This window comes from Anguilla rostrata, chromosome 1 (assembly GCF_018555375.3).
Source record: "Anguilla rostrata isolate EN2019 chromosome 1, ASM1855537v3, whole genome shotgun sequence".
Lineage (NCBI taxonomy): Eukaryota > Metazoa > Chordata > Actinopteri > Anguilliformes > Anguillidae > Anguilla > Anguilla rostrata.
This window is the reverse complement of record NC_057933.1, coordinates 26,823,203-26,837,357: the sequence shown is the minus strand read 5'-3', so window position 1 is coordinate 26,837,357 and position 14,155 is coordinate 26,823,203. Positions and strand designations below refer to the sequence as shown.

Below are 14,155 nucleotides of genomic sequence, written 5' to 3'. Positions count from 1 at the left end.
GTTTTCATTTTGTTAAAGCTAATCGCACCCCCAAGGATGTCCCGTCATTTTAAAGTCAGAACTCTAGTCAAACATGGCGGTTTCAAAAGCCCTGGAGCAGCCATGTTGCAGAGGGCTTTATGCGGAGCCCACTGAAGTGCCAGACAGGACAGATGGGAGTCCAGCTGGAGACACACGATTGGCCATAGGGTTTCCCAGGGAGGCTCGCTAGTGACTCCTCTGGTCAACTAGAATACCTGCAATCTGCACTGACAGACCATCGAGCAGGAAAGAGGAGGTTTGGTTGACCGCACGAGTTTCGTATGATGCCCGCATTAATCCGTGGTTTTCCACTTGGACAGCAGACGTTGCGGACAGACTTGTGGTTTTGTTTCGGAATTGCTGATTAGGTGAGGGAGAAATGTAGAAGAATTCTTCTAAAGGTGGGGGAAAATAGAATTAATTTCTCGTTAAATGTCAAGTACTCGCATGCACGGCTAAGAATTCCAAACCAGCTACAGGAGGCATAAAACTTGATTTCTGGTGTCTGCCAATCATTCGCTCATTCGGCTGTGACGGGAGGTTCTGCCTCCAGGGCACGTCGTAGCATCATCAAATGCATCCAACTCCAGTACTCAAGAAAATGCAGAGGATAACGTACAGGCCTTCGTCAGAGGCGTCGAATTGAGAAATATGAAGCTGAATGAATATTGTTTGGTACCCTCCATTTTGTTTACACAGTAAACCCCATTTACCCCATTGTTTACACAGTGAGGCCCCATCCAGCCACCTTGTTAAGGTAGAGCTGTGGCTCTTTGGCCTTTTCCTGGAGAACTGCATGTTCTTCACCTGGTGTTCACCTTCAAGTCAACAACAAGATCTCTCCAAGACTAGCGCTTGAAGCCCACTGAGTTTGAGCAGTGTTCACATCAGTGCACTCCAGTGCATTACGGACATTATTGTAATTGACAATGCCCTGAAATATTTTTCTGTGTTTTTCATTGCAAGTTCATGTAATGGTTCATTTCGTGCAATGGGTCAATTTTTATGTTTATCACCTCTAACATATTCCATAAAAAACGATTCCTAATTTTAATAATTATTTATATCGTTTTCTTACAAAAAAATACTAAATGTATTCCCTTTAAATTATTACATTACATTACATTACAGGCATTTAGCAGACGCTCTTATCCAGAACGACGTACAACAAGTGCATTAGTTCAAGGTGCAGAGGTGCCAAAGAAACACACTAGAGTGAAGTAAAGATCGTAATGCCAGAAGTGACCACATAGATCAGGACTCCAACCCTGTAGGGTAACCTGTTCAGCAAACAAACAAACAATCCTGCCAAGTACAAACTAGCACTGAATTTGTCCGAATTACAGGGCTAAGGCATGCCTTACATTAAATCTCCCTGTTAATTCTAATGCGTAACATTGTAGTTATTGGTTAGATTACTGGCACTGAAGCCTGATTCTTGGTGTCCTTTTTCAAATTAATGAAATTAGGTCTGTTTGCATCCCCTTGACAGTCTTATTTTGGTTTCCTGAGATACAGTTGAAAGAACTGCAGTTATTATTAGAACACTCCTGATTTACTTTGGCCCTGAGTGGCATTTGACTGTTACTGTTCAGCCTCAGGTGAAACTGTATTATCCTTGGATGTTTTTTGGGGCACTGTAGTCGATGATGCATTTGATGAGGCGCCACGTTTCATACTTTGTACCGAATGTGCCATTTCACCGGCCAAACTAGCAGTCAGGGGACTTTATTGATGTCATCCTTCTTTGAATTACTAGTTTTAGTTAGTATCAAGATCAAACCTGGGTCAAACTTGTGAAATACTGTACCTTATTTCATACGATTGCTCATTTTTATAAGTACAGTAGCAATATTTTTCTTTGTGTTGAATAAAGCTTTAGTGGTCTGCAGGGATATTGCTAACTGCTATCTTAAGAATTAAAGAGCTATGAGTTATTTGAGCCAGGTCTGGTTAGCCTTACAGTAATGGAATATACATAAAATATATTGAAGCACAATATCTTAAGTTATTACAACTTCTCAGATCTACAAATTGTTGCCACTTACAGATATTGCAATGTGTTTATGTATTCATCGATGTTTATCATATTTTCAGATATAACGATGAATATATTTATAACTGTATTTTTTAAGTCCACATTTTTAGTGTACTGCAGCATAATCTTTTTATGTGCAAGCTAGATTTTAGCTTTTTGCTCAAGCTTGAACCCAAATATCAAAAACACATGCAAGCTGTTTTACTAACACAAATCTCGGTGTATTTAAGTTACCAGCGAGCCATGTCTGAGTCGGCTTGCATCAGCAATTAGTGGAGGGGTTTTGGGTTCTTGGCTGATGTGAATTCTTAGCTGCCTATGTGAGTACTATGGAACTTTTTAATCAATTTCTCATTTTAACATTAAAAATTAATATGGCATGCACTCATTTTAAAAACGTTAATCAGCATGTCCAACATGCTCCCTTTTTCCCTTTTACATGCCTGTTAGCGTCAACTGTTTTAAAAAAAAAAAAATGTTTACCAGATTTCACCTTCCAAAAATATTTAATAAAATATTTTCCACTAGCCCTTCTTTGTAACAGCGCATTTGCGCTCTTATCCCAGGCCCGGTGAAGTTGCCGGGACTGATGGGTAATGTAGTTCCAGCCCCCCCAGGGGAGCGGGGGGGAAGGTCTCTGTTCTTCCATTTGTCTCTCTTATTCCACAACTGCTGCATCTTCCACTACATTCTCTGATTGGCTGTTTTAGATCACATGCGTGCTGCCATGACACAGGAAGTGAATCATTGTTTTCTCATTTTGATTCTTTATAGATATTTTGATTTTATTTCCCCTAACACAGCCATTATCTCACAGTGGGTTTGCTGTGGATTGTTCATCTATCAGATCAGTCGCTCTCGTACTTATTGCAGCTCCATGTATTGCAGTCTGCTGTGTGTGAGTGTGAGTGCGTGTAACGTGTGTGGAAGAGCTGAGTTAGTTTGTGATGTATAGAGACGAGCGCGTATCTCTTCGGGTCTGTGAGTGTGAGTGACGTATTCGGCTGTGTGAAGGTGAGTGTTGGGGGAGGGGCTTAATAAGCTGTGAAGGTGAGTGAGAGGAGAAGTGATGTAATCAGGTGAGTGACTATCCTGTGGCTTCCTCCAGGCCTCACGGAGAGAGTTCAGGGCTCACCTGGATGAGGTCATCACACTCAAGTCAAGGTACTCTACCTTGGACCAGGTAAACAGTTAATCTTCCTAGTTAACTACAAGCATGCAGGCTGTCCCAGGCCACTCACAGTACCCTAAGAGCAGAAGGAGGAGTAACAGCCCAGTCCCCTTTATGAAATAAGAGTTATGTGGGAAATTCGATACTGAAAAGAGGTATTTTGCTTAATACTACAGACCAGGCCACTTGATGCTTACTTAAACCTCTCTTGTGGTTACTTGTATAGACACACGCTTCTGTGTTTCTTGTAGTGCATTGCACACTCCCTTGTAGAGAAGTGTACATGTCATGAGTCTTTGGAACGTGAGGGCCACGCATGGGCTTTTCTCCTTTTTAGAGACGGCAGAAACCTCAAACTTAAAAAAATGCACCTTGAATACCACCTTGAAAATTTATTTAACATTTATTTTATTTATTTTGTTGATTCATTTATTTATTTTAATTTAGCGAAATATTTTATGTTGTAAGATTATTGGCTTTTGGGAAAAGGAGTGAACCCGGACCCCCAGTTTCACACGCGGCAAATCGTTTGAGTGGATGTGTGCGTGCGTGTGTTGTGTCTGTGTGTGAGTGTGAGAGGGAGAGAGAGAGGTGCGTGTGTATGCACGTGCACGTGTGTGTGTGTGAGAGAGAGAGAGAGAAAGAAAGAGAGAGAGAGACTAATAATCACCTGTTTAGCACACACCTTTTTTGTTCCTTTCCATGGTATATTTATTATCCTCCTGTGCACACAGAACGAGCCCACTGCACAGTGGAAGGAGCTCTGTGCTCTGCGCAGGGCTGAGGGAGTCAGAGAAGCATGAGAACAGGAGGACGACAGTTGAGGGAGGAGAGAGAGATGGATGGAGGGGTGCAGTGAAGCTTAGACGAAAGTTAATGCCCTGGTCACATAGCACCGTGCCTCTCTAGGAGGACTAGCAACGTCTCTGTCTGCCTGCAGCTGCAGTGTCTCTTTATTTCTCTTTTCTTTTATGTTGCTCACTTATCCATCAGCTCTTTTCCCCAGTTAAATATAACGTGCATGTATATATAGATACTCATATATATATACATATAATATATCTAATATAAAATATATAATAACCCTTTCATCAGTGGATCTGAAAGAGTTTTCCAAAAGGGAATAATATGCCTTCAACATGTTATACCTGTATAGTATCCTCCATGACAGCGAGATAAAATGTTCAGAGCCTCTGCTCTCTGGTGGGTATCCAGTTAAATCCGGACATGCAGCGAGGTGTCCTACGATCCGGAACGCAGTCCCGACCGCGCCATTATCGACCGCGGCGAGGGGTCTCAGTTGAGCGATGCCCGATTTGCCGTAACCCCCCCCGGTTGACCGGGTGCCTGCGGTTCCCCCGCGCCAGCTGGGCGGTCCCCCCCGGTGCCGTGACTTTGGGCGGCTCGGCCAGTGAAAAGTCCCGAAAAGCGGCAGATGGCGAGCTAAATGTGTCGCCGTGGACACGTGCTCAGTGCGAGGCTTCTTGCACTGCCAGTGTGTGCTGCAACAATGGATACTGGCTTGCAACTAATGTCAGGCTTTTCACATCGGGAATAAAGAAAAATGCCTTTGGGTACTAAATGTTTATTGGTGTGTTACACTGTAACTGGATTCTTTAAACTTAGGGCTACGTTTAGCCATTTTTCCCAATTCTGATGCACATCATACTCCAATTCCAGTTTTTCCAAAAGCCTTACAGATACATCCACCATTGGAAAAATGCCGATCCTATAACTGTAATGTGTTCTTCCTGTTTTTTTTTCTTCCCCATTTTTCACTTGTGGGCTCCCAGCTTGAATTAATGTTTCGCATCTGCGCAATAAAGGCTTTTCCAAGGATTGTCAGCTTCTTGACAGGAAATGCATTCGACCGAATTGTGCTATGAAAACAATCGGGCGGAATACAAACTGTAAATTAATTCACGCTCATTTCCCTTTAATTTACATGGTCACTGGTCAAACGTGACTAGAATATTAATAGCATGATGCAACCATGTCAAAAATATTGAAATTTGTGGGGGGAGAAGCCCTATTGTACCTCGCTCTTAAGAGTGCCGTTTCCATTGATGAGAGAGTGCATTAACATATTTAATAACAATTCAAGTATTATAGTATTTGTTCATTCATTCAAGATGGGAACTCACAAGTTTTATAGATTAGTTATTGTTTTTTTGTTTTACATTTGGATGTGTTACTCCTGAAATTTCACTCCAGTTCAGCGTTTTTGTTATTCCCAGAATTGTGGCCCCCAATGATCCCCATCAATTTTTATTTTCTTTTTTTTTCTGGGATTACATAAAACAAGTGTGAACCACTTGGTGCCATTATCATAACATTACATTACATTACAGGCATTTAGCAGACGCTCTTATCCAGAGCGACTTACACAACTTTTTACATAGCATTTTACATAGTTTCCATTTATACAGCTGGATATATACTGAAGCTATTTAGGTTAAGCACCTTGCTTAAGGGTACAACGGCAGTGTCCTACCCGGGAATCGAACCTGCAACCTTTTGGTTACAAGCTCAGTTCCTTACCCACTGTGCTACACTCCGTCCTACATACATAACATTTGACATTTAACCATGTGTAAGTTTAAACACAATAGCATTTCATTTAAATATACGTTTAAAAAATAACCGAACGTGTTTTAATCCATTATCATGTACATTTGTCAATATCAGATCATCTTCTCTATGGAAAAAATCATGATGGTTAAATTTTCATTGGGCCCAGCTTTTTTTCAGTTATTGATTTGCTATTGAGCTCCATCCAGACTAGAGATGAGAAACTGCATTCACATAATCCAGTAAATGGGTGGAGCTACCCTGTGCTGTCAGTCAATAATACAAATCAGTGATTGGCAGTATTCCTGTTCCACCTATTATGAGGATTGTGAAGCCTCAGTACTATCGCTACTATAACCCTGCCCTGTTTTGCAGCAGAGGGCGGAGACTTTGAGAACAGGGTCGACAAGATCAGTGTTATTGGCTGGTCTTAGGTTTGAGGGAGGGGTTGAGGAAATAGGTGGGCGGAGCAGAGACGTGTAATGTTACAAGAGGTGGGTACTGTCTGTTTTTACTTCACCTTTTCTGTGGTAAGCTTCCTTATTTCTCTCTTTCTCCCTCTGTCTGTGACTCTTACTTTTACCTTTTTTTATAGTTTTGTGTCTCTTCTGGACATTTGTACTAAAAGCCTAGTTCTCATGCTCTTAAACTTTTGAGTTTTCCTCCTTGGTGCTGCTTAGTGGTCATTTAACAGTACTGCGCCTCATTCTCACGCATCAGGACCGCCACCCACTTATCAGCTAGTTCCCAGTGATAAAGGCGGGAAAAAATCCATCCATCCGAGTGATTTGAATTGCAGTTACAGAGAGCTTTGTAGTCAGCCCCAAGTTTGCAGTGAATCTCCGACATTCCTGGAAGGCTTAATTAGCCCCCCCCCCCCCAAAGAATGCCAGGCGGTCTAAGCAAAATATACAACAGAAATCTGCTGAGTTCATTAAGTGATAGATGATCCAAAACTGCTTTTCATGTCACACTGTGACTGCCATGCATTTCTGCTTTGGTGCTTATTGCATATAAACACTGCACTGTGCTAAATACCCTCCGTCCATACTTTCATATCCCTTCTGCCTCTTCCTGCTTTTCCTCCTCCCTCCTCTTCTTCCCTCCTTCTCTCTACTTCTGTGTCCTCCTCAGCAACTTACTCATCAGTGTTAAACTTCAAATGTTCTGCAAAAAACAAAAAAAAGGCCAGCGACGGCTCATTTCCTGTTTTTATGCACCTTCTTTGGTTTACCTCAGTTGTGTACACTGTTTTATTTCTCTCTTTTTGCCATTTTGTCTTGCTGAGAATGATCTTCTGGTAAACCTGACCTCCTTTTTTTGTTTCCAAGCTTTTTTTCCCCCCCTCTTCTGCTCTGTCTGTTAAAAACCTTTTGTTTCTGTCCACGCCAATAGCTCCACTATAGGTTGGAGGGGCTTAAAGATGATCGCAGGACGAATAGGACCTTCGACTCGCGAGTAACTATTCCCAACGAGAGGAACCGTTTCCATTCGCAAGCTCTGCTTTGCGTCAGGAGTCCAACCTCCTTGCTTACTCTCTCACTCTCTCTCTCTCTCTGTCTTTCACTCTCAGTCACTCGCACTCTCGCTCTCGCTCACTCGCTCGCCCGCCCACTCTTTCCTCCGTAGCGATATCTGTCCTCTAACATTCTCTCCTTTCAATTCGCTGTGTAGTTGTGGTGGAACTCTGTGGATGTGCTCAGTTGTGTTGTGGCTTTCCGTTAATCGTTTTTTCTTTTGAAATCTTCTCTTCAGTTCTGTTGTATTTGGTAGTATTTTCTCCATCTAGACGCGGTTATTTTTTATGGTCTGTGCTTCCTTCTGCACCGTAGGGTCATGCCGTGCCACACCCCCTCACCCCACCCCGCCCCCTTCCCATCACCTCTCTCAGATCTCGCCTCACTCTTTGATTGGTTTCGTGCCTGCGGTGGTCTTTGAGTTCATTTTGTTTTTTCTTTTTGGACATACTGTGTATAGAGTGTGTTTTAATGATCATGCTGGTCTCTCCCTCCCTCTGTCTCTTTCTCTCCCTCTATCCCTCTCCCTCTCACTCTCCCATGAGTCACCCTCCTCCCTAGGCCAGGGGCGTGGTGTTCTCTGAGGTCTACTGGGTGATGTCATGGGAGGGGTCACACCAGTCCTGTAGCTGGACCCTTGGTTCAGTTATACCACCTGACTTTTCTGGATAGTGGTTGAGGCATACCTGCTCCTGTTGGTGTCAATGATTAAAGGAGTACCATGGTGATTTTCACACTTTCTCGGTTTTATGTGCTATTTGCACAAGAGGCATTGAAGAAACACAATGAGCAAAGTATTAAATATGTCCGTTCTGTATTTTTGGAGAAATATGCGTTTTAAATTCATCGTCCTATTTTCAACCGGTTGAGAAAGTTGTCATTTTGCTACGTCACGAATACAGTAACCACTCCCATTTCCACGCCCCGTAAAGAAATCTGACAGGACACACCGTCCTGCTGTTCAGAAAATGCAAATATTTGACTAACGTTAGGTTCACTTAAATTAGAGTGCCTTTAGATTATTTCTGGTTATATTCATTTAGCTAGCTAGCTAACGTTAGCTAGCTAGGAGGTTTGCTTTCATAAGGCAATGTTCTCGATAACGTTAGCTTGCTAGTTTGCTTTTATGAGGACGTTATAGTTGTGCTTTTATCTTAACTTGGCTAGCTAGATAGCAAAAATTATAATTGGATATAAGTCAACGTCCTTACCTTAGCTATCTATCGATACTTGATATACTACTAAGCTAGCTAGCTTGTGAAAATTCAGTCTCCCAAAGAGAGCGCGTATCATGGGGGTAGCTATGGTAACGGGGCACGGTCTGTCAATCATAGCTAACTGACAGTTCTCATTACCACGCCCAGACGGTTCGGGTGAATTTTTATAGTGGGAAACTTAGGCTTAGAAAAATACGTTTTAAAGTACATTGAAATGACTGAAGAAAAAAAAATTATGCACATTTGTTTTGTTGTTGCCTAAAGACAACTGGGAAGTGTCACGTTCAACCACAATGGTACTCCTTTAAAACAGTTTTTTTAGAAACTAGATTAGAATTTTATTTCCACAGAAACACTTGAAACTGTGTATGGGGTCCCCACCCCCATTCTAGGACCCTAATACTCAATGGGATGGAGGGAGGGGGGTTACTTTTAGGTTTTGAAAGGAACATCCTGGCCCAGCACCCCAACGTTCTGTTTTGTGATTACTGTGGAAAAATGACTTCTCACACTAATGTCCTTGGCCTAAGGAAACATCATTTTTTAATGACCATTCATGTAATAAATGATTGTTGATAATTGTTGATGTTATAATTATTGTTGCAATTAGTATGATTATTGTTCTTGCTATTATTATTATTATTATTATTAGCAGGAGTAGTAGTAATAGTAGTAGTTGTAGTACTAGTATTAGTGTTAGTAGTAGTGATAGTAGTTGCCAGATTATGGAATAAGTATGTAGGGCTGAGTTAGCAATCGGGTGCTAGGGTGAAGAAGTGGAGACGGAGGGTAAATTTGGGAGGAACTGCAGAGGAGACGCAGTGGGACAGTCTGTGTCTGGCATTAGTTTCGGGCTGGCTGTGATATGTCCTCCCCCCCTCCAGGGTGCATAGCAGCAATATCGTCCTCCTTAATCTAGGTGCAGTAAGATGATTTAAACCCCTCCACCACAGCCCCTGCATGACATAAATTGCAACAGGAAGAAAAAAAAAGTGCCCTGGTGATATGGGTTTTTGGATGCAGTGCGCCTTTGCTAGTAGCACTGATAAAGCAGGAGACCTTATACCAAGAACACTACTGGGCTGGCATTACCAAACCACTACATTCACAAGTAGCATTGTCAAATTGCAATAGTAATAATGATAATAATAGCATGAACATTAGACAGAGGAAATGCATTACTTAAAAATTACAAACCTTTATCTCAACCTTTTGTTCCCGTTACGTTAATGTTTAGAGGAGGTCCCTCATCTCTGCTGCCAGTGAGGAAAACACCCCTTATTCTACCTAAGAGAGTAGATGTAGTTCTCGTGATCTCATACCATCCATCTCTCTTGCTCTCTCTTTTCTCTCTTTCTCTCTCTTTTCTCTCACTCCTTCTCTCTGTCTTCACGCGTAGGTGCAGTCGCGGTGCAGCAGCAAAGAGAACATCTTGAGACCCAGTGAGTACGGTGTGCGCGGCGCACTCTCCGCGCTGGCCTAATGAGCGCGTTCCCCCCCCCCCCCCCCCCCCCTGTTCCGTACAACGGGATTCATTTCTAATGAGTGGGGATGCACTTCACAGCGCGTTTACGAAAGAGAGAAAGCGGAAAGCGGAAAGAAAGCAAAAGAAGGAACGAAAGGGATGCCTTGGGCTTTTAAGTCGCATTCTATAAAATATGAGCGAATATCTACACGCGAGCGCGTACACCTCGCGTACACGCGGCTGTCTCTTTGATTTTTTTCCCTTCTGCCTGCGCAGACGTGCGCGCACGTGCACGCAGTCGCGAAGTGTGGCGATTTTATTTTTCGCCGCCTTAATAAATGCCGGCTGAGCCGTTTTCGTGAATACGTTAACATTTCCGGTACGTTTACTTTATTCCGTTTACGTTACCGTTTCCATGGTACAGGAGAAATGGATCATAAATGTTTTAAACTCATTCTGTTGGCATCAGCATTTGATCCTGGAGAAATCCTAGAGAGACTACAGAATGGATCGTTTTGAACTTCTGTTTGTGTTTATGCATGTCTAGTAATAGAGGAGCAGCCTGTGTGCATGTTAAGATAAGCTGTTTAAACATAAATTAATGCACCAGAGACCGTGAGATACCAATCATGATGGGATTAGAGAGACCTCCCTGTTCTTGCCAAATTATTTTCTGTCTCTGCTGCTGAATGTCGGTTAAATTTAGTTGTAATGAACAGAGGACATTCAACAACAACATAATAATAATATATTTTATTTATGAAGAGCTTTTCTCATGGGCAAAGTGCTGTACTGAATAAAAAGGTGCACCGTTTGTCTAAGAAATGTAATCATAAAATACACTGAATACAAATTCTCAATAAGAATGAAAATGTGTGCCAAGCTGCACAATACAACTTTTTAATCTACAAAGGAGTCATTCCAAGACACTTGACAGACAGGGCGGCTAAATGTTGTTTATAAATTAGCTTAGGAAAGTCAAGGTGTGTGTTAACTAGGCTACTGATTACTAATGGCTAGCACTAACTGTATTGATGGCGTGATGATGGGTTTGGCCGTGTCTTGATGGATCAGGCTGTTGCCCTGAGCTCACGCTGTCCCTCCTGGTGCCCCCCCCCCCCTCAGGTCACAGCGCGGTGGACATCACCAAGGTGGCGCGGAGGCACCGCATGTCACCCTTCCCCCTGACCTCCATGGACAAGGCCTTCATCACTGTCCTGGAGATGACCCCTGTCCTGGGCACTGAGATCATCAACTACAGAGGTGAGGCAGTCCCCCCCCCCCCCCCCCATGCCCTGCATGCAAACACATGCAGCGCCCCCCTGCCCTCATCCTAAACTGCTCACTATCCCATTACTGTACCACTGTACCACCGACGGTACCGCACCAATAGGACGTAAACCTCTGGAACTCTTGTATCACTAATACCCACTCTGCTGTAAGCCTGCAACACTAGTAAAATCAAAGAACTGACAGTTCCACACCACTGACACTCTACATCAGCGGTGTCCTGTCTTATCCAAAATGGGCTGGTGTGGGTGCAGGTTTTTGTTTTAACCCAACACTAAGACACCTGATTCTACTAATCGATGTCTTGATTGAGAGCACTGTTAGTTAACCTGTTGAATCGGGTATTGTAGCGGTGGGCTAAAGTAAAAACCTGCACCCTTGCCAGCCCCTTTTTGGATAAGATTGGACCCCCCTGCTCTAAAGGCTCATTAATACTTCTCAGGATGGTTTTGACAAGCATCACTCGACAAAAATGAAAGTGTCGTACTCCGTTTCGCATTTATACTTCAGTGAAGGGACGGAGTGTAGCACAGGTAAGGAACTGGGCTTGTAACCGGAAGGTCGCAGGTTCGATTCCTGGGTAGGACACTGCCGTTGTACCCTTGAGCAAGGTACTTAACCGAAATTGCTTCAGTATATATCCAGCTGTATAAATGGATACAATGTAAAATGCTATGTAAAAGTTGTGTAAGACGCTCTGGATAAGAGCGTCTACTAAATGCCTGTAATGTAATGTAATAATGTAATGAAGGGCTGCGAAGTGGGAGACGCCTACAGTAACTCCCGACCGTTTGTTTACATTTGCAAACCGTCCAGTCACATTGCTCGACAACGTACAAAGATGATATTGAGAACGTGTAGCCTGAGACTTTTTTCATTTGAAAATACATCGTTTTTGTCAAAAGTGTCATGTGAAAAGATAAATTACGCTTTATGCAACTCGACATTACACATCATTGACTCATACCACTGCTATTCACAGTCACAAACTGCCTACTCAAACCATTGACACTTAGGCTACTACTAATATAGGCAGTCCCACAACTGGCACTCCCACACCGCTGACACTTACACCACTGACACTGCAACCACTGTTGACACTTCCAAATTGAATGCCACTCCACTGACAATCCTCATTTTTTGACAATGCCCATGATTTCGTGGTTAATCTCCCATCCACCATACCCATTGGTCATATTCATTGATTATAAGTACCCTTTGTCTGCTGGTCAAATCCCATCAGAATCATTGATCCAACATGCTAATCCATGCTAACAGTTGGACCAAGGATTCATTGAGACTGACACTGAGGTGTGTGTGTGTGTATTATGGGAAAACTGCCCACCCACCAGCTATGAGCACCTGCATGTTTGCTTCTGCTGTGTGCTGGTTTCAGTGTTGTAAGAAATTATGCAATATGGGCATTTCACAAGATCGTGATTTGTTCATCTCATGGCTGAATGAATCCAACCAGGTATGAGCTAAACTATGGCACATGTGTACTTGTAATGCTTCATTGTGTTAGTGAAGTTATAGATGCTGCTTTTAGTTTTCTCATTCGGTGGATTGAAGTCAAGGCCTTCTCTCAAAGCCATCACTAACTGACAGCTGCCCCTGCATGTGAACTAACATGGCCACACTTGCTCAGTGTTGTGTGGTTTATGTTTTGAAGGATGGGGTTTGGGGTAGTGGGGAAATCGTGCTTTTTAGTGGCACTTGAGCTGGAGCCAGTGACCCACTCCCCCCCGAAAAAAAAGAAACCCAAAAACATAAACCTTTTTTGAGCAGCCTGTGACATTGGACCTGTGGAAAACCAGAAAAAAAAGCCCCATTTCTTTACTGCTTTAGGAACAAAGACAGAGAAGAGAATCGGTGCCAATGCCTCACTCGTGCACTGGCATCACACAGGTTAGTGGTGGCCCCGCCCCCACGTTCAGTGTGTAGGTGGGAGGGCAGAGCCTTGGGCAGACCATGTGGGCGGAGCCTGGGGGCGGGCCAGTTAGTGCACGTGCCTCTCTCTGTGCTCACCGCTCGGCACCATTATGCCTCCACACCAGCAGGGGATGCTAGAGTTAGGCCATGGGCTGTTGTACCTGTTGCATGAAAACTGCTGCTGTGCACCCTCATAAGAGCTGTCACCCACAATGCACTCTGTCGCTTAGAAGTATAGGGATTATCACATGGTGATTGGGGTATGCTTTCAGCTCCTTTCTTAACTCTTTAGGTACGCTAAAGAGTGATAGATTTGGGAAAGGACAGTGATGGAACACAAAAAAAAGAGAAGACAGAGGCTAAGCTAAGCTTGCCAGCTTGCTCTCTTCATTTGTAATAGAGTTTGTGTTCAATATATTTGTGCTTCATTAAAAATTCAGTTTGTCCGTATGAGCAGTTACACGGTAAGAGGCCCTGTTTCCCCTAGTGTGTCCTCTGCTCATGTATCCTCACTTATGAGGCTCATAATATATGATCCATTGACCTGAGGGACTCCAATGCAGCATAACTTTGCCCAACCTCAGGTGTGCAATTTGCTAACAAATCAATGGACAGACACTTCTTTTGGCGAATCACAATATGACATAGGTGGAACTCCAGTTGGAGGCGGCCATTCAAAACCGGAGGTGGTGCTTTGGTTAATAATTTACATAATGAAATGGGTGGGATACTCCTTTTCCAGAGGACTGGAATGTGAAAATTCTTCCACACCAATTACTGAACCTTGGCTTAATTAGCTAATCGGCTGCGTACGCTAGCACCATTTCGCTCGTAGACTGTATCATAGGAGAAGGTGTCATATAGGGACACCAGCAGGCTGCAGCTGTCACTCACGAACTCGTTAAGAAACGCAGCTAAAATGTCGGACCGCAT

At 43.2% G+C, this 14,155-nt stretch overlaps 1 protein-coding gene across 20 annotated transcripts in view; it reads left to right on the top strand.

Annotated features, from left to right (window-relative positions):
- gphna (gephyrin a) overlaps positions 1-14,155 on the top strand; it is a 96,278-nt gene that overhangs the window by 67,550 nt on the left and 14,573 nt on the right. For 9 of the 20 annotated variants that reach the window (XM_064332541.1, XM_064332545.1, XM_064332487.1 and 6 more), the window contains 4 exons: positions 3,168-3,242; positions 7,197-7,259; positions 9,935-9,977; positions 11,126-11,263. In XM_064332541.1, the coding sequence (XP_064188611.1) occupies positions 3,168-3,242; positions 7,197-7,259; positions 9,935-9,977; positions 11,126-11,263 (319 nt within the window). The remainder of the gene's footprint in view (positions 1-3,167; positions 3,243-7,196; positions 7,260-9,934; positions 9,978-11,125; positions 11,264-14,155) is intronic. The other 11 variants (XM_064332575.1, XM_064332593.1, XM_064332658.1 and 8 more) reach the window with 3 other exon arrangements.